This window comes from Dromiciops gliroides, chromosome 4 (genome assembly GCF_019393635.1).
Source record: "Dromiciops gliroides isolate mDroGli1 chromosome 4, mDroGli1.pri, whole genome shotgun sequence".
Taxonomy (NCBI): domain Eukaryota; kingdom Metazoa; phylum Chordata; class Mammalia; order Microbiotheria; family Microbiotheriidae; genus Dromiciops; species Dromiciops gliroides.
Window position 1 is genome coordinate 493,842,552 of NC_057864.1, and position 24,795 is coordinate 493,867,346.

Below are 24,795 nucleotides of genomic sequence, written 5' to 3' on the forward strand. Positions count from 1 at the left end.
TTCTGATGAGAGATTTCACATTTTCTTCTACTTTTTCTTGATGTCTCATGAAGTCATTAACTTCTGCTTGTCCAAGTCTAATTTTTAAGGAATTATTTTCATCAGTGACCTTTTGTAACTCTTTTTCCACTTTACCAATTATGTTTTTAAGGTGTTATTTTCTTTAGTATTTTTGTCCCTTTTTTTTTTTTTTACCAAGCTGTTAATTATCTTTTCACAATTTTCTTCCATTGCTTTCCATTTCTTTTTCTAATGTTTCCTCTACTATTCTTATTTGAGTTTTTGTTTGTTTTTTTTGGGGGGGGGTTGTGGGGCAATGAGGGTTAAGTGACTTGCCCAGGTCACACAGCTAGTACATGTCAAGTGTCTGAGGCTGGATTTGAACTCAGGTCCTCCTGAATCCAGGGCCCATACTTTATCCACTGTGCTGCCTAGCTGCCCCCTCTTATTTGATTTTAAAAATCATTTTTAGCTCTTTTAGGAATGCTTGTTAGACCTATCCAGCTCACATTTTTTTCCTGTTTGCTTCAACCCTTTTGTTGAAATTTCACAGGAGAGGGAACTGAGTACCACAGAGGTAAATGTACCTTGCTGAAGGACACACAAGGAGCAAGGAGCAGACCCTTGGATCTTCCTTCAGTTTGTCGACACCAAGGCCAGCCCCGCTTAAACTAAACTGTATGATATTGGCCTTCAGAGAGTCGTTCACTTGGCTCTGGGACTCAGTTTCATCATCTGTAAAACGGGGAGGGGTGGATTAAATCATCTCTAAGAATCTTTCCGTCTCTAACACTCTATACCCATTCACCCAATCCTAAGAATTCATTCACTGCCCACTCTTTATGGTTCTACTCTGGTGGGAGCTGTACCTCTTTTTGCAAACACAGATGATTGAGTAACCTACCGGTAAGGGCCCCTAGCGATGGTTTCAGCCGCTGCTTCAGTAGAATATGAAGCATTTCTAATAGCTCGGAAGCACTCTGGGCTAAAGTTGAGCCCAGAATTACACAGGATTTTAATTGGCTCCACCCCCATTTTATTGCTTATGTTGCGTGGCATTTTTCCTTTATTCCTTTGAACTCTGCCCGAGTTCTCTGCCTTCCGTGCAGGAGGATGAGGGTATCTTCAGCTGGTCGGACTAAGCCAGTCTTCCTATAGGCAGGGTTGCCAAACCTACCTGGAGCCAGAATTTCACTTGCGAAGGTTTATCTCCCTTGCCTGGCCCTTTGACCCAGAAATCACAACCCAGGCTCCCAGACAGGCGGCTGGTAAAGACTTGGAGTGAGCAGGGAGTGGAAGGGAGCTGGGGAGTTGGCAGGGCTGATGGAGGAGTGAAAAAGAGACCTGGGTGGATGAATCCATCAGAGGATCCGATCTGCCTCCCCGAAGTCTTTGACTCCTGATGGAGCACTCATTGGCTGGACCGTGAGCAAGGTCTCTTCCCCATCTGTGACGCTCTGGTTTTGCACACGACGCCAGCCTGCCTCTCACCACAGAGAAAGTATACGGACTTCTAGACTCAGAGCTGAGAAAGACCGGAAAGGTCGAGTCCACCCCCACTCCCATCGTGCAGATGAGGAAATTGAGGCTGAGAGAGAGGGCTTCAGTTACTTTTCCATAGTCAGGAGGCTAGTCATGTCCAGGGAGGGATCCAAATTCAGCCGGTCCTGCCTCTCGGCAGGGCACTCTGCCTGCCCACCATACCAAAAGGTCCAGTCGGCTTTGTCAGGGAGGAGGGACTGACTAGGCTGACCCAAGGTTCCTCCTCTCTGTTTTTTCTTCTGAAGCATTAAGAGAAACGTTTGCCCTTTGCTGTGCTTGGTATCTTCCCTCTGCCTCCCTCCTCCCGAAATCACTGCAAGATGTGCTCCACGCACTCCGTGCTGCTGAGCGGTCTCTCTCTCACACACACAGGCAGACCTGGGCACGCAGGTGCATGTGGTTGGGCAGACACACGCTTCACAGCCACCCTCAGCAGCAGCACAGACGCTGCCCTGGCAGCTCTCACATGAGCACGGACAGGCTGGAAGGAGGGATGGCTGGGGTCTGTCCCTGCACAGTTTGCAGAGCCCTCCCCCTCGGTCTTCCTCATCTTCTGCCCTTTGAACCTGCAGCACCAGCCCCCTTCACACACGGCTTCAACAGCCGATTGTTCTCCCTGGGGGATGCCCTCCTCACCTCTGCCTCCTGGCAGGTTCCAGCTAAAAGCGCACCTCCTCCAGGGAGCCTGCCCTGATCTCCTTTCCTGCAAATGTCCTCCCCCTGTCGATCATTTCCAGATTATCTTGCTCGGATGTGACGGTGCTGCATGTGTCTCCCCCATTACAATGGAAAATACTTGGGGACAGGACCTGACTTTTGCCTTTCTTTGTAACTCCAGTACTCAGCACAGTGCCTGCACATAGTCGATGTTAAGAAATGCTTGTGGCCTGCTTGACACGAACAGGGCAATAGTGGAGTATTTCCGCCGTGTCACCCATGGCCACATTCCATGGGCACGCTCGCCAATATTTTTTTTCAGTCTTTTAAAGGTTCGATATAAAGTTTCCTGCAGTTGCTCAACTGTCTGGTTACCCAATTCATTGGTCCTGCCAGAGGCGTTTAGGGACCATGACCAAACTCAGGGTTGAAATATGCTCCTCCTAGATTATTAAAGGTTATTTATGCTCAGTAAGTGTGCCCTGATTAGCACATGCAATTAGTCAATCATTGACTAATGTCATCATTGTATAGACAGGCACCCTCCCTTCATGCTGACAGTCTCGCCTCCACTCCCTTTCACGGGTAGGCTTTCTCAGCCCTCAGAAGCCCCACAGACAGCTCGCTTCCTCTGTGCTTCTGGCCCTAAATGGCTTCTCTCCTTCAGCCGGGTGGCCTCCTTCCCCTCTGGACATTTCTCCTGCTGGGTGGTGGCTTCGCTGAGGCAGGCAAGCTGCTGGTGGTGCCCATGGACGGGAGCCACTGGCTCAGCATGAGAATGGTGGTGGAGCAGCTGCATCAGAGAGGACACGAGTTGGTGATGATTATCCCCGAGGTAAACTGGAGGCTTGGGACATCGGCCCCATACAAAGTAATAACCTACAAGCCCGCCTACACTTTGGAAGACTTCAACAAGGTGTTCAAGAGATTTTCCGACAACCAGTGGGAGAAAATAAACAAAAACATGTTGTCCCTGCTAACTAACCCAAACACCACGGCATTCTTTGATTACTTGTTTTCCAACTGCAGAACGATCTTTCAAACCCCTGAGCTGTTGGACTACATAAGAGAGACTGCATTTGATGCTATCTTTTTCGATCCCTTTGACCAATGCGGCTTTCTTTTGGCCAAGTACTTCTCCCTCCCATCAGTGGTCTTCACTCGCGGGCTCTTTTGCCATTACCAAGAAGAGGCAACCCAGTGCCCTAGCCCCTTGTCTTATGTCCCAAGAGGACTTTCTGGGTTTGCAGACTCCATGACCTTCACGGAACGTGTCTGGAATCATTTCTTCCATTTTCAACAAGTGTCAATGTGTTCCTCTTTCTTGTCAAGCACCTTGGATATTGCCAAAGATGTTTTCCAAAGGCCCGTGACTGTGAATGAACTGTACAGTCAAACTTCCATCTGGCTGCTGAGAAATGACTTTGTCTTCGACTACCCCAAGCCCTTGATGCCCAACATGGTGTTTGTTGGTGGCATCACCTGCCATGAGTCGAAGCCCCTGTCTCAGGTAAGTCATCTTCTCTGTGCACAAGATGTCTAGCTTTGGGAAGAGGAGGGGAGGCAGGAGGAAGGCTTTCTAAGTGCTCAAGTCAAGATGCCTTTGAGTTTACACTTATCGGTCATTTCTAAACCGGCACCGTGGTGGTCAGTGATTACGATTTCAACCCATTGATAAACGCTTATTCAAGGTCTTCTTGGTATCGGGCAGGTGTAAAGTGCTGGGGATACCGAAAGAGGTAGATAGCAGTCAGAGGTTTGCAAAGCGCTTCACAAACGTTTCCTCCTTTGATCCTTACAATCGTGTTTTTGGAATTAATTGTTATTTGTTCTAGATCAGTTTTGGCAGTGAGCATATTATGATTAAATTAATATTATATTATCGGTACAGAATTGACCACGAGTCTCTCTAGCTTCTTGTGGTGGCAGACTGCATCATAGAGAAAGCAGGAAAAGCCCGGATGGACCCATGTTGTCTCTAGCACATGGTCTCAGAAGACCTACAAGTCAAAGAGCCAAGAGCCTGTGGCCCAGACCAAAGCTGATTGGTTAGCGCCATTCAATGCCATTGGTCGATACGACTTGAGGGTGGTCTATGTGAAAATGAGTCCTACACGTGTGGTTTGATCCTGTCAGACCTTCACTGAGCTAGACAAAAGGGTTTGTCTCCATTTCTTTTGTTCCCTTGGGTCGGGCCCAGATCGAGGAATCCAGACTTCCTGGAGTGTGGGGGAGAAAGGGCTGAGAAACTGACCCTTGGGTCCCTCGAGAAATCCACTGTTAATAATTATTTTCTCACACAGCTCTGGGAACTGGGAGCTGTTATTGTCCCCATTCTACAGATGAAGAAACCAAGGCCAAAAATAGTTAAATGACTTATTCAGGGTCACTCAACTATTAAGTATCCAAGGCAGAAATTGAGCCCGGGTCTTCTTGACTACGAGTCTAACCCTCTATCTCATGAATGGTCATTTCTTTTATTGAAGTTTATGTTAATTACTGGAGGGGGAGCAAGGCCTAGTGGATAGAGGGCTGCCCTCTGAGGTAGGAAGACCTGGGTTTGAGTCCCATCTCTGGCAAATACATCATGGCTTTGTGAGCCCTGATTAACTGCTCGGCTTCTAGGGGTAACTTGCTAAGATGCAGAGCCAGGGCTCATTTGCATTGGCAGAGAGTTTTCTTTCTGAGAATTCCTTTCATCAATAAAACAATGTCAGAGGATGCCCTGGAGATGGTGATCCGTGAACCCCAACCTTGAGGGCTGCTCATGTACCTTTGCACAAAGCTGACCCAGCTCCCTGCTCTGTGGATCATGTGCTGGACGTGCTAACAACTGGCTTGTTGTCCCTGCTCTCTTTTTTTGTTTGTTTCTTCGTTTGTTTATGAGGCAATGGGGGTTAAGTGACTTGCCCAGGGTCACACAGCTAGTAAATGTCAAGTGTCTGAGGCTGGATTTGAACTCAGGTCCTCCTGACTCCAGGGTTGGTGCTCTATCCACTGCGCCACCTAGCTGCCCCAGTTCTCTCTCTTTGAATGTTGTACTTAGGCTCTTATCTTGATGATACCTCCATAATTTCCCAATGACACCCCTTCCCCACCCTTCCTTGCAATGGTGAGTCCGGTCAAGCAAAAGAAATTCCCATGTTGATAGAGAGGAACCCCTCAGCCTACTGATGGGGTTGTCGTTCAGTCTTTTTCAGTTGTGGCCAACTTTTCATGACCCCATGTGGAGTTTTCTTGGCAAAGATTTTGGATGTTTGACAGTTCCTTCTCCACCTCATTTTACAGATGAGGAAACTGAGGCAAACAGGGTGAAGTGACTTGCCCAGGGTCACACAGCTAGTCAGTGTCTAAGACCAGATTTGAACACAGATTTGTCTAAGGAAGATGAGTCTTTCTGACTCTAGGGCTATCACCTTATTCACTGTTTCACCTAGTTGCCCCAAATTTGGCAGTAAGACAATATGTAATGAAAGAGAAAACCTGAGAAAAACAAAGATCTGGTTGTGAAAATCATTGCTCTATCCAATATGTATCAGGGCTGCAGAAGGGCTGGGGACAGTATGGAGCTCCTCTCTCTTTCTCCTAACACAGATATGAACCAACTCTGCAAACTCACAGTCTTGGAGACTAAGTGAACTGCCTGGGCTCTGTCCCCCTGTGTAGGCTGTCTTCCCATAAACACTTATTGAGTACAAATATTGCCTCATTTTTGTGACTGCATCCTCGGTGCTTCCACAGTGCTTGGCATGCAATAAAGTCTTCATAAATGTTTTCTCATGATTCATTCATTCGTTGCCCAGGGTCATACCATCAGTATGTGCCAGAGGCAAGCATTGAGCCAAGGTTGTCCAGACACTGAAGTCAGCCCACTACTCCCCAGTGCCAGGCTGCCTCTCTATTTTCCTTCTTTCTTTCTTTCTTTCTTTCTTTCTTTCTTTCTTTCTTTCTTTCTTTCTTTCTTTCTTTCTTTCTTTCTTTCTTTCTTTCTTTCTTTCTTTCTTTCTTTCTTTCTTTCTTTCTTTCCTCCTTTCTTTCTTTCTTTCTTTCTTTCTTTCTTTCTTTCTTTCTTTCTTTCTTTCTTTCTTTCTTTCTTTCTTTCTTTCTTTCTTTCTTTCTTTCTTTCTTTCTTTCTAGTGAGGCAATTGGGATTAAGTGACTCAGATACTCCTGACTCCAGGGCCGGTGCTCTATCCATTGTGCCACCCAGCTGCCCCTCTATTTTGATTTATTAATAAATTTATTTCTCAGTATTCATCAATTCCATGAATATGAATCAAGGAAAGAAGAGTTGAATTGGAGCAGAGTGTGCTGGCCTAGTGGCCAAGAGATCTGGTTCTTAGCCTGGCTCAGCCCCTGACTCATTGAGTGATTGGGCAAATGGGCCTTCGTTTCCTTCTCTGTAAAATGAAAGGGGTGGGCACAGTTATCTGGACTTGGAGTCAGAGGACTTGGGTTCAAATCCCAGCTCTATCATTTACTACCTACATCTCTTGGGCTCGTGGTTTAATCTCTTTGGGCTTCAGTTTCCTCCCACTGTGAAAGGAGAGATTGGGACTAGATAATGAGGTGTCTTCTGGCTCTGAATCTGTGATCCAGAAACTGTACGGCCTAGAGCAAGTCTCTCCTACTCTGGTCCCTAGTTCTCCCCTGTAAAAAAAAAAAATGATGGGGTTGGATTGACCCTTGCAGGTCCTGCTCTCTCTGAAGGTCCATCAGTCAGTCGGTTTGCACAAAGGCCACTCAACAGCGAGGAGAGTCTCAGAATGTCTAAAGCCCAATTTTCCCTCAGGCTTGGGAGTGAGTGTGGATGCCTCCTTCCTGAGCTAAGATTTCCATTGCATCCTCAAACAAGTGAAACTTGTTTTTCTGTGTTGGCTGTGAGGCTCAGCCCACCGGTCACACACACCTCCTCTCATTCACTGGTTAATCTGGACAAGCATTGGGGAGCTCCCCAGAGGGGAAACTCTGCAGATGGCGGGGTCCCCCTGCCAGGGTGCTCAATCCTTTTGATGTGGGCTAGAATTTGGGGTCAAATTGATTGTGAGTCATCCCAAAATAATTACAAGACTCTGTGACTCAGTTTACCAAGTTTTATTGCAATGCTGTGAGTGACCACAGGGAGAGAACCAGAATAGTGGAAAGGTATCTCTCCAATAGTGAAAGAAAAGACAGTTATATTTATAGTAGGGATGAATTGATTATCAGTCTCATTATAATAATCTCCACCTAGAGTTGTTAACAGGGGAGGGCTTATCCTAATTTGGAGTTCCTGGGGTCCTAAGCCAATCCCCGAGGTGGGTCCCTTTTTCAGTGGAGGTGTGTTTTGGGGGTTTACACGTCATAAGGTGAATCTGGGGACAATTTGGCCTTTTCTGCGCATATATCTTTCTGATTCCCATGGCTAGTTTCAAAATAGAATCATTTTTCATTAGAATTTCTATAGGTTGTCTGTTTCCTTTATTGTTATTGTGACCTGACCTGTCTGGTCCGTTATGGATGTTGATCACTATGGGTACAAGAACCTAACATAAGTTATCCATTAACTGGGATCTGACTCCCTTTTAGAGCTAACATCTGAATTAGAGCTTGGGTCTTAGGTTTTTCTATTAACCCTTTTTTTGCCTCTTACATCACTTTCTTGCTCTAACAGTCCATGGGCTGGACTCTAACGTCCCTCCCGGTTCTGTCTTCTCTGAGTCACTGAGCAGGAAGGGTAAGACTGGGAATGGCGGCTCTTAACTCTGTGTCCCTTCCAGGCGTCACTTTCTCCTTCAAGATGCACACATCTGAAAAAAGGAAATCGAGCCCCCTTTTGGGAGGCTGCTCAGTTGAACTAGAATATGACGTGACTCAGGTAAGATGGAGACAGTCATCAGGGCTTCACCAATCCCCTCAGTTCTAGTGAATTGTTACAGACATAATAGGTAACAGGGAGCCACTGCAATTTATTGAGCAGGGGAACAACATACTTAGAACTCATCTTGAGTAAAAGCTCTTTGGCAGAGGAGTAGAAGGATTAGAATACGGAGAGTTGAGGCAGGGAGGCTAATGAAGCAGTTAGGGGTATTGGTGAGAAGTGAATGCACTCCTTCCTCATCTCTGACTTTGAGCATCTTCAATTTGCTTCAAGCTGAGTTCAAGCACCATTACCTACCTTCACAAAGCCTTTCCTGACACCTCTCCCCCAATTCCCCCCCACTCCCCTGGCAGTCTGCTAGCGCTCTCCTTCTATAAGAAAATGACCTCATCCTTATGGCATATATTTTAGGATGTACTTGTCTGTAACACATATTGTTTCTCAGATAGAATGTTAGCTTCCTGAAGGCAAGCAGCACTTCACTTTTTTTTTTTTTGTGGGGCAACAAGGGTTAAGTGACTTGCCCAGGGTCACACAGCTAGTAAGTGTCAAGTGTCTGGGGCCGGATTTGAACTCAGGTCCTCCTGAATCCAGGGCCGGTGCCTTATCCACTGCACCACCTAGCTGCCCCCTAGCGCTTCATTCTTTTTCCTTTCAATTTCAAAAATATGAGTCTCTGACTTGGATTGAATATTGACTCGACTACTCATTGTCTGTGTGACTGGGTGAGTCCATTTCAATGGAAGGAAGGCCGAGCCACATTTTCCCCATCTGTAAAATGACGGGGTGAGATTAGATGCATGCTGGGTTCTGTCCTGCATTTTTTTTAAATTAATAAAGTATTTTATTTTTTTCCGTTACATGTAAAGATAGTTCTCAACTTTTGTTTATACAAGCTTTCCAATTTCAGATTTTTCTCCCTCCCTCCCCTAGACAGGAGGTAATCTGATATAGGTTATATATGTATATGTATATGTATATGTATATGTATATGTATATGTATATGTATATATACACATACATACATATATGTACACATAATAACATTAAACATATTTCTGCATTAGTCATGTTATAAGAGAAAAATCAGAGCAATGACAAAAACCTCAAAATAGAAAAACAACAGCACCAAAACCAAAAGAAATAGTATGGTTCATTCAGCAACTATACTCCACAGTTCTTTTTTTTCCCCTGGATTTGGAGATCCTCTTCCATCATGAGTTCCCTGGAACTCTTCTGTACCATTGCATTGGTGAGAAGAATATAGTCCATCACAGTAGATCAACACTCAATGTTGATGATACTGTGTACAATGTTCTTCTGGTTCTGCTCATCTCACTCATCATCAGCCCACGCAAGACCCTCCAGGTTTCTCTGAACTCCTCCTGCTCATCGTTTCTTATAGCACAATAGTATTCCATTGTATTCATATACCACAACTTGTCCAGCCATTCCCCAATTGATGGGCACCCACTCAACTTCCAATTCCTTGCCACCACAAACAGAGCTGCTATAAATATTTTTGTACATGCGGGTCCCTTTCCCCTTTCCATGATCTCTTTGGGTAAAAGACCCAAAAGTGGTATTGCTGGGTCAAAGGGTATGCACAGCTTTATCGCCCTTTGGGCATAATTCCAAATTGCTCTCCAGAATGGTTGGATCAGTTCACAGCTCCACCAACAATGCATTAGTGTTCCAATTTTCCCACAGCTTCTCCAACATTTATTATTTTCCTTTTTTTGTAATTTTAGCCAATCTGATAGGTGTCAGGTGGTACCTCAGAGTTGTTTTAATTTGCATCTCTCTAATCATTAGAGATTTAGAGCGTTTTTTCATATGGGAATAGATAGCTTTGGTTTCTTCATCAGAAAACTGCCTGTTCATATCCTTTGACCATTTCTCAATTGGGGAATGACTTGGATTCTTATAAATTTGATTTAATTCCCTATATATTTTAGAGATGAGGCCTTTATCAGAAGTACTGGCCTCAAAAATCATTTCCCAGCTTTCTGCCTCCCTTCTAATTTTGGATGCATTGCTTCTGTTTGTACAAAAAAATTTTAATTTAATGTCATCAAAATCATCCATTTTGCATTTTATAATATACTCTATCTCTTGTTTGGTCATAAACTGTTTTCCTTTCCAAAGGTCTGATAGGTAGACTATTCCTTTCTCTCCTAATTTACCTATGGTATCACCTCTTATGTCTAAATCATGTATCCATTTTGACCTTATTTTAGTATTAGGTGTAAGATGTTGGTCTATGCCTAATTTCTGCCATACTATCTTCCAGTTTTCCCAGCAGTTTTTGTCAAATACTGAGTTCCTATCCCAGAAGCTGGAGTCTTTGGGTTTATCTGTCCTGCTTTTGAGAGGACTGGCCCAAAGTGGAGTCACTTTTGTCCACAGAAGCTCAGACAAGTTCTCAGGCTTGGAGCACCTGTGAGCCATCCCTGTTCTTTTGAAGTCCTGGGTCTTCCTTGGTCTGACGGGAATAGCGTTGAATGAAATTTTGAAGAAAAAAAAAAAGAAAGCAACGATGAGCCTTCCTCCTTCTCCTTCTGCCCACTTGTCCCGCCATGTTTTTATTTTTTTATTTTTATTTTTTGTGGGGCAATGAGGGTTAAGTGACTTGCCAGGGGTCACACAGCTAGTTAAGTGTTAAGTGTCTGAGGCTGGATTTGAACTCAAGTCCTCCTGGATCCAGGGCCAGGGCTTTATCCACTGCACCACATAGCTGCTCCCCCCCCCCATATTTATTAGCATCTGTTTAGAGATAGTCTGCTATTGTTATTTAGTAGTTTTCAGTCATGTGTGATTGTCCATGACCCCACATGGGGTTTTCTTGGCAAGGATACAAGAGGGGTTTGCCACTCTCTTCCCCAAGTCACTTTACAGATGAAGAAACTGAGGCAAACAGAGTGAAGTGACTTGCCCAGGGTCACACAGCTAGTAAGTGTCTGAGGCTGGATTTGAACTCAAGAAGATTTCTTCCTGACTCCAGGCCTGGCACTCCATGAACTATGGCACCACCTAGCTACCGCTTTGGGCAGTTGTTTTCTATCAATTACAGGTGTCCCAAAATGAAATGTTATCTCATTCATTCATCAAACCTCTATCAAGTAGCTACTATGTGCTGTGTGGAGATGTTGAAGCTTAATGTGGACAAAGGCCTGTTGGACTGTGTGGGGGCTGGGGAGGCATTTTTGCATCTCATAAGTCATTGGACTATCCAACTCCTTGGGGGTTTTATTCTTTTTTTTTTTTTTTGGTGAGGCAGTTGGGGTTAAGTGACTTGCCCAGGGTCACACAGCTAATAATTGTTAAGTGTCTGAGGCCGGATTTGAACTCAGGTACTTACTCCTAACTCCAGGGCCGGTGCTCTATCCATTGCACCACCTAGCTGCCCCAAGGGGGTTTTATTCTTGCAGGTCAATAATCCCAAACAATAGAGTGGGATGCCTTAGTCCCCTTTGGCCAGGAAGCAAGCAGCCATCACTGATTAACTCCGGAGTCAATGTTTGAGCTCATCTCACTGACAGTAACTGCTGACTCCAGGCTTCTTTGGCCTTGCTCAGGAGACTCCAGTGTTTTATTTTCTAGGGAAAATGTCCCAGCAGAAGCTTCTCATCTTCAAGTTCTTCCTGCCATGGCTCGCCTTGGCTATTGGACACAAGCTCCTGGTGTTGCCCATGGATGGCAGCCACTGGCTGAGCATGCTCCCTGTTGTGGAGAAGCTTGGCCAAAAGGGCCACAAGGTGGTGGTCCTCCTGCCCGACATGAGCTGGCAGATGAAGAGCCAGGACACCTTTACCACTAAAATGTACCAGATCCCCCACATGAAGGAGCAGCTCAATGAGGTATTAGGTGTCTTTGCACTGACCAATCTCCAGAAGCACTCGTGGCCACTGGCTTTTGTCAAGATTCTTCGAAGTTCGTCATCATTTGTGAAGATTCTGGAGACTTCCTGTGAGAGTTTGCTGAAGAGCACCGAGATCATCCAGGATCTCCAAGAGAGTCACTTTGACGCCCTCCTCACCAACCCCCTGTCAGTCTGTGGGACGATCCTTGCGGAGCACCTCTCGCTTCCTTCCATCTATCTGACCCGGGGGCTGGTGTGTGGCTTGGATTACAGCTCAGCCCAGTGTCCGAGCCCACCCTCCTACATCCCCAGACTCTTTTCCAAGTTTACAGATCATATGACCTTTCCCCAAAGGCTGGCCAACTTCTTTATCTCCTCCGTGGAGCCTTGGTACTGTTACTACTTGCTATCTAGCTTTGACAGAATTGCCTCAGAGTTTCTTCACAGAGATGTGCGGGCCAGGGACCTTTTGAAACAAGATGCTATTTGGCTGTTGAGATATGATTTTGTTTTTGAGTTTCCTCGGCCAGTCATGCCCAACATGGTGTTTGTTGGAGGCTTAAACTGCCACCCAAGAAGACTTCTGTCTGAGGTAGGCCCTCTCTCTGTTCAATAGGAAATTCTGTCCAATGGGATATGGGTGAGGGGAAAGAGTGGAGGTGGCTTCCATGGCCTTTCTTTAATACCCCAACTCACCATTAGCTGCACCGGGACTTTGAAGGAATCATTTAGCTTCTCCAGGGCTCAGGGAACTCAATTTGTAAAGGGAGAGAGTTGGACTCAATGGCTTCTGGCTCTGAATCAAGTCTTCTAAGATTCAGTGTGTTCACTTGTTCCCCCCTCTCCCCATGTCCATCATCAGTTTGTAAACTCTGAGAATAGTTTGTATGACACTTAACTTCATAGATGCAGGACCCTGGATGTAGTGAGTGTATTTTTTGTGGAATGAGTGAATGATTTCGTATAGGTTGCTTTTGGGGGGGGGGAGGGGGCAGAGTGACATCTGCAATCTTTTCCTTCTCTTGGAATCTCCCTATCTCTGAGATCTATAGAAAATCCATCTCTAAGTGGATCTTATCATCTTTCTATTGTGCCACCTCCAGTGCAGATTGCTTCTGAGTCTTTGATCATGGATTGCCGTGACAAAAAAAAAAAAGGAAGACCTCCATCACATGGGCTGACCCCTGTGGAAAACTTATTGGAGGCCAAATAGACATAAGTCTGATGAGATGGGCAGATATGGGCCGACCACAACTTGATCATTGGTGGGAGCTGGAGAATCAATGAGACTGTAAGCCCAGTGAGGCCTTCAATCAGGCTTCACCCTTCTGAGAGTCATGTTCCCTTCCTCCCATGGTAGTTTGAGGTCTGAGGAGTGTGCATTTCTGATGTGTGATGATTCCACCCATCATCAGAGGCAAAGCAGGTGTGGCAGATCCCTCTTGTCACTGGCCTCTAAAACACCTTCCAACCCTAAAGTCATGATTCTAATCGATGTGTTTACTTTGGTTCATTTCTTTCATTTCTGATTTGACAATCTATTTCAATGGATAGGGTTGGAGCTGCTGTGATGATGAACAGGGTCTTGGGGTGGGGGAGGCCCTTGAGTTATGCTTTGAAGGAAGCTAGAGATTCTAAGAGATAGAGGTGAGAATGGGAAGGATTCTATTTGGGCAAGGGCATGGGGCAGAGGGAGGACTGTCTCATGATAGGGGATAGCTAGCAAACCACTTAAGGCAAAAGGCTTTGGGTTGGTGAGCCCTTGGCATTCTAATTTGTCAGCAATAGACAATCAGCTATACTCACATCAAGCCTTTTAAGAAATGCCAGGATCCGGGGGCAGTTAGGTGGTGCAGTGGATAAAGCATGGGCCCTGGATTCAGGAGTTCAAATCCAGCCTCAGACACTTGATACTTACTAACTGTGTGACCCTGGACAAGTCACTTCACCCTCATTGCCCCTAAAAGAAAAAGGAAAAAAATGCCGGTGTCTCTCTCTGCCCAGTCCAATTCCTCTCCATGTGATGTCTGCAGCCTTGAACAGTAAGAGCCGATCTCCATGGGCCTGAGGCAGGACAGGTTCTCCAAGACTTTCAGCAGCAATAGAGGAAGAGAGGAGATTTAATGGCTGACCATGTGAACTTTCAAATGTCCCTGCTGGTCTCTGCTAGGTGATGGTTAGCACCCAATTAAGAAGCATTTATCAATTGTCCTGTTTAGGTGAAATCAAGTCCCCTCTCTTGGTAGGAATCAGAGTGATACATTTCTTTTTCTTCAGTATAAAGCAGTTCAAATAGGTTGGGTTTTGTTTTTGTTTTTGTTTTGCGGGGCAATGAGGGTTAAGTGACTTGCCCAGGGTCACACAGCTAGTAAGTGTCAAGTGTCTGAGGCCTGATTTGAACTCAGGTCCTCCTGAATCCAGGGCCAGTGCTTTATCCACTGCACCACCTAGCTGCCCCTCAAATAGGTTATTTTTAACAAAGGAAAACATTCTGTGCATCAAGTTGACTAACATCATCAGCACATTGAGCAGAAGGAAATCCATGATTGGCAGTCACTGATTATGTCAATATCCCGCAAAGGATCAGAAGACAAGTCAAGTGGATTTGGGGCACGGGTAAATAGCCAATTATCCCAGTTGTCAATTCCCACTGATCTCAGAGAGTTGTACCTGACAAAGGCCTTGGGCAGGTAGCTGCTGAGACCTGATTGTTTATGAAGCTTCCCTGGCTGAGTTGTTGAAAGCTTCTGCTGTTACCAAGTGGAGCTCTGCTGGCCAGAGCCCCTGGATCTTTTGCTTACCAACTTCCACAAAATGGGATTTAGAGGAGAAGGAAGGGAGGGTGCTTCCCACAGTCTCCTCTCTTTTATGAAGTTCTCTGCTGGCTAGTTACTGTGTGCTAGACCTTGGGTGAGTTGCTGGGCTTCTCTGGGCCTCTGTTTCCTCACGTGGAAAATTAGAGTTTGGACTTGATGGCTCCAGGATTCCTTTCTTGCTCCCCAGCTTGGATCATCCCATGTTCCCAAGCTTGACTCAGACTTTGAATCATGGCCTCAGATTCCTTGTAAGCTCTATGACTGAAGACTCAAGTGTGATAGAGAAGAAAACAAGATTTTGCCATTCTTTACCGTGAAATTCCCTGCCTTCCCTCTTAATCCAGAAAGGGGTGGGCACTGAGCTTGGAGTCAGGATATTGGGTTCTAGTCTTGTCTCCAATGCTTAGCAGTCACATCACCTGGTGGGGTGCATTTCATCTCTCATAGACTCACTTTCCTTGTCTGTAAAATGGAGACATTTTTTCCTTTCTTTTTTTTTAATTAATAAAGTATTTTATTTTTTTTCCTGTTACATGTAGAGATAGTTCTCAACTTTTGTTTATACAAGCTTTCCAATTTCAGATTTTTCTCCCTCCCCCCTCCCCTAGACAGCAGGTAATCTGATATAGGTTATGTATATATATATATATGTATATGTATATGTATATATATATATACACACATAATAACATTAATCCTATTTCTGCATTAGTCATATTATAAGAGAAAAATCAGAGCAATGACAAAAAACCTCAAAATAGAAAAACAACAGCACCAAGAGCAAAAGAAATAGTACGGTTCATTCAGCATCTATACTCCACAGTTTGTTTTTTTTTCTTGGATTTGGAGATCCTCTTCTATCACGAGTTCCCTGGAACTCTTCTGTACCATTGCATTGGTGAGAAGAATATAGTCCATCACAGTAGATCAATACTCAATGTTGATGATAAAATGGAGACATTTTTGCCTATCACTCTGATTCAGGAGGGTTGTTGTGAAGCTCATCGAGGATTCTGAACCTTAAGTGATCATTAATCCCTCCTGTCAATTAGTCTGTCGTGGGCCAAATCGATGAGTTAATCTGTGCCTAACAACTGGGTGGGTGGTTTCTGTGCTTGTCACTACCCAAAGGAACCGAGTGCCAACCCTGGTTACCCAGGGTGCTCCCACATACTGAGACAGGGAAAGAAAGGGGCTTTTTTCAAGTCCTGCCCCGCTTTGAGACACTCTCCTGAAGTGGATGGAGCTCATCTCCAGTCGTGCTTTTAAATGCATTAGACAAAATACACAGGATTAGAGGAAATGGCTTAAGGCAAAGCCCCTTTTCTCCAGTTAGGGCCCAGGTGGATGCTGGAGCCATGATGCTTGAGGAAGGGGCTGCAAAGGCCAGGGGGAGAGATACCTGACCTTTTGGGCCTCCGCCTATAAGGTCTCAGAGAGGGCTTATGTTCTGGTTCTTCGTGTCTATGGGACCCACCTCCTCAGCAAACTATGGGGGGGGGTGTGTGGATGTTTCCATGTGGGGCCCAAGAGGAGTTGGAGAGATGGGATTTGTTTGTCTGGTTGTGATTGTGTTAAAAAAACTGAAGACAGAGAGAAAGGAGGTGAATTCTGAGAAGAGACAGTGCTAAGAACACCCTGCTTCTCTCCCCACTGGCTGCCTCCCCTGCGGTGCACTAGGTCTGGAACATCTCTTTTTCATTCTCAACGGGTCTTGTTTTGCAAAGTTCAACATCCCTCCCAACCCACTTTCTCAACTGAATTTTCTTTGAAATTGCTGATTTGAGGGTACTTAAACATTTTTGTCTTTTAATTGATACCGTTTGTTTTTACATAATATTTCCTTTCTCAACATATCCCTTCCTTTTCCCTTCCTCAAAGAACCAGTCCTTAAAACAACACAAAATGGGGGGAAATCCGTGCAGTGAAATAAACCGACCATAGCTGACAGTGTGTGCCCTATTCTGCATCCATAAACCTCGCGCCACTCCCCCACCCCCCACCCCCGCTCTGTAATAAGGGCAGAGAAGTCCATTTTCTCTGTTTCCCTCCAGAACTAAGTTGTAATAGCACGTGTCTACATGGTACTTTAAGATTTGCAGTTAAGCAGTCAATCATTAAACATTTATAAAGCACCTACTAAGTACCAGGTTTAAGGTCACAAAGGACTAGAACTCAGGTCCTCTGGCGGCAAACCTTTCCATTAATAGTCATAATAGCTAACACTTACATGTCACCCACTCTGCACAAGGCATGTGTTAAGTGCTTTGCATCCCCTATGTCATTTGAGCCTTATGACAATCCTGGGGGGGGGGGGTTGGTGCTATTATAACCCCCACTTTACAGATAAGGAAACTAAAGCAGAGAGAAGTCCAGTGACTTGCCCAGGCTCACCCAGCTAGCAAGTATCTGAGGCCAGATTTTAACTCGGGTCTTCCAGATTCCAGGTCCAGAGCTCTGTCTCTGATACCACCAGGGGGCTCTGGGTGTCTAGACTTTTCTTCTTGTCTCTGACCTCTCTGAGGATACATGGAAGCTGTCATGAGTGCAGTCTTCTTCAGAGTCTGAGTTGTGGCCCTTGCCCTAGAATCCAGAATGGATGGTAATATCCCCACAGAGTGCCTGGAGAAAGTTTTCATCTGAGCTGTGAAGTTGTCGGAGTGGGGGCTGCGAATGCAAACCAAGGCACTCCTGAAGTCTTTTGGTGGTCTGCAGGCAGAGCCTTCCTCAGAGAATCCAAGAACTGATTAGGAAATGAAGCTCTGGAGTCAACAGACAGGTCAGGCACAGCTCAGGAGCAGCTTGAGTCCTCCTGGTGTGTTTGCTAGAGAGGGTGAGGCAGAGATCCTCCTTGTTTGGTCATTGGGACGGCACAAGGGACCTCTTAAAAGCATGTGTGTGAGCACCGATAGGGGATGAGCTCGCCATTGGGGACTTGCCCAGGGTCACCCTGTCTGGAGAAATCTAAAGCAGGATTTGAACCATATTCTTTGAAGCCACCACGCTGCTTCACTGACTCCTCAGTGCCTTAGTCAATGGTCATTGTGGGTCGCAGTGGCTCTCTGAACTTAGCCTGCCTGGTCCTCAGCTGACATCCATATGGTCCATCCTCAGGCACATACACAACACCTTTCAGGCCAGGGGTCCTCCTAGAACTTGGACTCTCCTGAAATGACTTTTGAGAAGCCAGCGTCCTGTTTGCTTCATGAAGGGGGGGAGCAAGCAGGACATTGTGATGATCACTAGCTACAACCCAGCCAGGAAGATGGCTGTCACTGAACATTGCTATCTAGCCAGCTCTAATCCTGACCCCCTCTGGCCTTACCAGCTGTCCTAGCTCTAGACTCTCCATTCCCATGAGCTTTGCCATCTTTCCTGCTCCTTTGGCCTCCAGAGGTTTGCTTGATCCTCAGTACACCAGGAGCCCCTAGAAGGCAGAGACTGGTTTAGTTTCCTCTTTGTATCCCCAGTGCCCAATCCACAGGAACATAGGTGAGAGGCCACCCCCTCCCCATTTTATAGATGAGCCACAGAAGGAAGAGATCATTTGTCAGATGACACAGCCAGGTGAGAAAACTCCTGCTAACACAGGAAAGCAACTGCTCTGCCCCTTAGCATCCTAGAGAGTGACCTGAGGCACTGGGAACTGGTCATTTGCCCAGTGTTACTTAATACAGCTGACACAGCAAGTGTGGGGGGCGCGGGTCAGGGACTGCCAGTTCTCTCTCACTCCATGCTCTGCACACTGCAATGTGTTACACTGCTTTTCACAGTAGGTGAAATTCTCACTGGTATGATTTGATAAGGATCAGCTCATTTAACTCCAGAAAAACCTGGGCTCTCCCTCCAGAGACTTCCAAGGCTATCATTTTCCATAGCTGAGTTTTCTGGGTAAGGAGGGATCTCGCCCTCAGAGCAGCAAAGCTTGACTTTTCTAAATTTCTAAAATGCGCCAACAAACCAATCAGCTTAGGGGCCTGCGTGCAACCACAGTTTATGTTTTGGTTGGGATCGGAAGCCAAAGCCATGGGAATGATGGGTGGGGCTGAGAACAAGTCCACAAAAGCCTGGGAACCCATGCACATGTGTGTTTAGCCATTGGCAAGCCTGGACTAGTGATGACTGAGGAGCCATCTGGCCCCTGAGCTCTTAATCTCCCATCATTGTTGACTATCCCATAAATGATTTCACTTCTTCATCATTGTTCAACTCCCTGGGACAGAGATCTGGGCATCCTTTGGGTAACTTCTTGGGGTGTAAATGCCCCCATTTCAGAGATGCAGAGACAGACTTCTAGGGGTGAGGGGATGCCCAAATGGTGAGTGAGGGGACCTCAGAAGCTCTCTGAGTCAACCTCCTCATTTTATAGATGAGGGAAATGAGACCCAAAGGAAGGGAGCCCAAATCACATGGGGACTGGACTGGGACCCAGGTCCTTTGCTGTCATCTCTCTCCAGGGCCCTACAGGAAAAGCAGGCACCATGTCTGAGTTGCCAGGACCCTGCCTTGGGATGTGGCTAGAGCTCCCTGGCTCCACCTGCTGGATGTTCTAGTTGCTCTTCTTTTGCAGGTTCCCTTCCACCCAGAACACTTTTCCGGCAATGGTGACCTGGGGCCATGGGTCACCTACATAGCACTATGTAGAGGTTGGTCATCATTCTTTTATTCTCATCTTGTTCAAAGGAATCCAGGGAAGAGTGTCACCTTCTTGCTGTGACATCCCATGTTCTGTAGTCTATTGCAAAGACAAAGAAAACCACTACTTTGGGCAGTTGAGCTGCAAAGCCTATTTCAGGATTTAAGCTTGTCCTTCCTAGACCCCTTCCAGGCACCCTCCGTGTGATCCCACAAACTTACAAGACCAAGAGGATTCCACATTTTGTTTCCACGTGATTTTGATATGCTTTGCTAGGTTTCTGTTTTAAAAGCTTTTCATTTGACATAGACTGGAAACTATTTGTTCTGAGTACACGAATTAATTAATTAATGAGGTGCATGAACAAAAACCATTTTTTAAGCATGATGTTAAGCACTGGAGTTACAGACACAAGAAAAGAAAACATTTCTTTTTTGTTTGTTTGGTTTCTTTCTTTTTTTTAATTAATAAAGTGTTTTATTTTTTTTCCATTACATGTAAAGATAGTTCTCAACTTTTGTTTATACAAGCTTTACAATTTCAGATTTTTCTCCCTCCCTCCCCTCCCTCCCCCCTCCCCTAGACAGCAGGTAATCTGATATAGGTTATATCTCTCTTTTTTTTTTTTTAGTGAGGCAATTGGGGTTAAGTGACTTGCCCAGGGTCACACAGCTAGTAAGTGTTAAGTGTCTGAGGCCGGATTTGAACTCAGGTACTCCTGACTCCAGGGCCGGTGCTCTATCCATTGCACCATCTAGCTGCCCCAAGAAAAAATTTCTTGCCCTCCAAAGCATTACTTTATAGAGACAGAAAAAATAATAATCTAATTCATCTTGATAGACAAAATGTCAAGAGTTTCAACAGAAATAATGGGGGGGGGGGAAGTAGGAAAGGAGATCTTGTCATACCAGATCTCAAACTTTATTACAAAGTTGTAACCATCAAGATGATTTGGTACTCAGATATCCAACTGTATTGTAAAGTAGTAATTATCAAAACAATCTAATACTGGCTAAGAAATAGAGTGGCGGACCAGCAGAATGGATTAGGTACACAATACATTATAGTAAATGACCATAGTAATCTAGTATATGATAAACCCAAAGATCCCAGCTTTTGGAATAAAAACTTATTATTTGACAAAAACTTCCAGGAAAACTGGAAAACAGTATGGCAGAAACTAGGTATAGACCAACAATTCCCATCACATACCAACATAGCATCAAAATGGCATATGATTTACACAGAAAGAATAATCCCATAAATAAATTAGGAGAGCATGGGATAGTTTACCTGTCAGATCCATGGTTAAGAGAAGAATTTAGGACCAAAAAAATATAGAGATCATTGCAAAATGTAACATAGATCATTTCGATTATATAAAAGTAAAGAAGATTTTGCACAAATAAAACCAATGCAACCAAAATTAAAAGGACAGCAGAAAATTGGAAAAAGGTTTTTTTGCAACAAGTACCACTGATAAAGGCCTCATTTCTCAAATATATAGGAAACGGAGTCAAATTTATAAAAAATATAAGTCATTCTCCAATTGATAAATGGTCAAAGGGTATGAACAGGCAATTTTCAGACAAAGAAATCAAAGCTATCTATAGTCATCTGGAAAATGCTCTAAGACATTATTGATTAAAGAAATGCAAATTAAAATAACTCTGAAGCACCACCTCACACCTATCAGAGTGGCTAATATGACAAAAAAAAGGAAAATGTTGGATTTTGGAAGGGATGTGGGAAAACTGGGACACTAATCCACAGTCAGTGGATCTGTGAACTGATCTGACCATTCTGGAGAGTAATTTGTAACTACACCCAAAGGGTTATAAAACTGTGCATATCCCTTGATCCAGAAATGCCACTGCTATGTTTATATCCCAAAAGAAAAAAGGACCTATTTGTACAAAAATATTTATAGCAGCTCTTTTTGTGGTGGCTAAGAATTGGAAATCAAAGGGATGCCCATCAATTGGGCAATGGCTATACAAGCTGTGGTATATGGTTGTGATGGAATATTATTGTGCTATAAGAAATGACAACCAAGATATTTCAGAAAAAAACTAGAAAGACTTACATGAGCTAATGCAAAGTTAAGTGAGCAAAACCAGGAGAATAGAATACACAGTAACAGCAATATTGTTCAATGCAGAACTGTGAAGGACTTAGCTATTCTCAGCAATACAATGATCCAAGACAATCTCAAAGGACTAATGATGAATAATACTATCCCCCATCAGAGAAAGAACTGGCATTTATTGAACACAGACTGAAGCATGCTATTTTTCACTTTCTTTCATTCTTTTTTTTTTCATTTTATTTGAGTCATCTTATACAAAATGACTGATATGGAAATGTTTTACATAATTGCATTGTGTATAACCTATATCTTTTTTCTTACTGCCTCAGGGAGAGAGGATATGAGGGAGAAAGGGAGGGATAGAAATTGAAACTCAAAAATTTAAATTAAAAGGTTTATTTTTTTATTTTTTTTAGAAAAGGTTTATTTTTAAAAAAGAAATGAGACCTTTATTAAAGAAATTTTCTACAATGAATTTTTCCCAATTAACTGTTTCCCTTCAAATTTTTGCTGCATTGGTTTTATTCATGGAAAACCCTTTTAATTTTATGTAACTGAAATTGTTTTCTCCTGTGTGATCCTTTCTATCCCTTGTTTGGTCATGAAATCTTTCTCTAACCATTTATGTAATAGGCAATTTCTTCTTTATTCCCTTAATTTATTTATGATGTGATCTTTTTTTTTAATAAAGTATTTTTTCTCATTACATGTAAAGATAGTTCTCAACTTTTGTCTATACAAGCTTTCCAATTTCAGATTTTTCTCCTTCCCTCCCCTCCCTCCCCCCTCTCCTAGACAGCAGGCAATCTGATATAGGCTATATATATACACACACATAATAACATTAAACATATTTCTGCATTAGTCAAGCTATAAGAGAAAAATCAGAGCAATGATGAAAAACCTCAAAATAGAAAAACAACAGCACCAAAAACAAAAGAAATAGTATGGTTCATTCAGCATCTATACTCCATGGTTCTTTTTTTTCCCCCTGGATTTGGAGATCGTCTTCTATCATGAGTTCCCTGGAACTCTTCTGTACCATTGCATTGGTGAGAAGAATATAGTCCATCACAGTAGATCAACACACAATGCCGATGATACTGTATACAGTGTTCTTCTGGTTCTGCTCATCTCACTCATCATCAGCCCATGCAGGACCCTCCAGGTTTCTCTGAACTCTGCCTGCTCATTGTTTCTTACAGCACAATAGTATTCCATTGTATTCATATACCACAATTTATCCAGCCATTCCCCAATGGATGGGCATCCCCTCAACTTCCAATGCCTTGCCACCACGTACAGAGCAGCTATAAATATTTTTGTACATGTGGGTCCCTCTCCCCTTTCCATATGATGTGATCTTTTATAATTTTCATGTATCTATCTGGAACTTATCTTGGTATATGGTATAAAGTGTTGGTCTACACCTAATCTCTGCCAGACTGATTGCCAGTTTTCCCAGTAGTTTTTGTAGAAGAGTGAGTCCTTACCCTAGGAAGGTTTGGGGTTTATCAAGCATAGGGCTACTGGATTCACTTTCTTCTATATATTATATGCCTAATTTCTTCCACTGATAGATTTCTCAGTTTTTTTAACCATTACAAAATCATCTTTTTTTTCTTTGTGCTTACCAAGGTGCCTTATTTATTTCTGATACCCTTTGATGAGTCTTCTAAAAGATACATTATAAACAATAATAAGATGTTTCCTGAGCTGTGATGTTCCTATTGGTGATTTCTTTGGCCCATTCCCTCTCTCTCTCTCTCTCTCTCTCTCTCTCTCTCTCTCTTTCCTTCTGTTTTTTATGAATAATATTTTATTTTTCCCCAATTACATGCTAAAATAATAATTTTTAGCATTAACAAAACTTTTTAATTCTAAATTCTATCATTGACTTCCTCCCTTCTCCCTTCCCTAAAACAGCAAGAAATCAGATATAGGTTATACATGTGCAATTATGTAAAACATTTCCATATTAATCATTTTGTGCAAAAAGAATCAGGAAAAGAAAAAGGATGGAAGAAAAAGTGAAAAACAGCATGCTTCAGTTTGTATTCAATCAATATCAGTTCTTTCTCTAGAGGTGGTTAGCATGCTTCATTATTAGTCCTTTGGGGTTGTCTTGGGTCATTGTATTGCTGAGAACAGCTGTCATTCACAGTTCTTCATCAAATGATATTGCTGTCATTGTGCACAGTTCTGCTTACTTTATTTTGCATTAGCTCATGTAAGTCTTTCTAGTTTTTTCTGAAATATCTTGGTTGTCATTTCTCATAGCACAATAATATTCCATCACAACCATATACCACAGCTTGTATAGCCATTGCCCAATTGATGGGCATCCCTCTGATTTCCAATTCTTAGCCACCACAAAAAGAGCTGCTATAAATATTTTTGTACAAATAGGTCCTTTTTTCTTTTGGGATATAAACATAGCAGTGGCATTTCTGGATCAAGGGGTATGCACAGTTTTATAACCCTTTGGGTGTAGTTACAAATTACTCTCCAGAATGGTCAGATCAGTTCACAGATCCACTGACTGTGGATTAGTGTCCCAGTTTTCCCACATCCCTTCCAAAATCCAACATTTTCCTTTTTTTTTGTCATATTAGCCACTCTGATAGGTGTGAGGTGGTGCTTCAGAGTTATTTTAATTTGCATTTTTTTAATCAATAATGTCTTAGAGCATTTTCCAGATGACTATAGATAGCTTTGATTTCTTTGTCTGAAAATTGCCTGTTCATACCCTTTGACCATTTATCAATTGGAGAATGACTTATATTTTTTATAAATTTGACTCAGTTTCCTATATATTTGATAAATGAGGCCTTCATTAGAGATACATGTTGCAAAAATTCCTTTTCTAGTTTTCTACTTTCCTTTTGTTTTTGCAGGGCAACAGGGGTTAAGTGACTTGCCCAGGGTCACGTGGCTAGAGTCAAGTGTCTGAGGCTGGATTTGAACTCAGGTCCTCCTGAATACAGGGCCAGTGCTTTATCCACTGTGCCAACTAGCTGCCCCCTCTGCTTTCCTTTTTTTTTTTATGAGATATTTTGCTTTCCTTTTAATATTGGTTTCATTGGTTTTATTTGTGCAAAATCTTTTTAATTTTATATAATCAAAATGATCTATTTTATATTTTGCAATACTCTATTTCTTTTTTGGTCCTAAATTCTTCCCCTGTCCATAAATCTGACAGACAAATTATTCCATGCTCTCGTAATTTGCTTACAGTAGCACTATTTATGTGTAAATAAGGTAGCTATTTTGAAAATGTCTCCTTTCTAAGATATATAAGGAATAGATTAAAATTTGTACAACTAAAAGTCA

The 24,795-nt window shown here is 43.5% G+C and overlaps 1 protein-coding gene across 1 annotated transcript in view; it reads left to right on the plus strand.

Annotated features, from left to right (window-relative positions):
- Positions 1 to 2,804: 2,804 nt before the first annotated feature.
- Positions 2,805 to 24,795, plus strand: part of LOC122753494 (UDP-glucuronosyltransferase 1A7-like) — a 140,911-nt gene continuing 118,920 nt past the window's right edge. Inside the window, exon 1 of the mRNA XM_044000885.1 lies at positions 2,805 to 3,709. Within this exon, the coding sequence (XP_043856820.1) occupies positions 2,849 to 3,709 (861 nt within the window). The 5' untranslated portion in view covers positions 2,805 to 2,848. The remainder of the gene's footprint in view (positions 3,710 to 24,795) is intronic.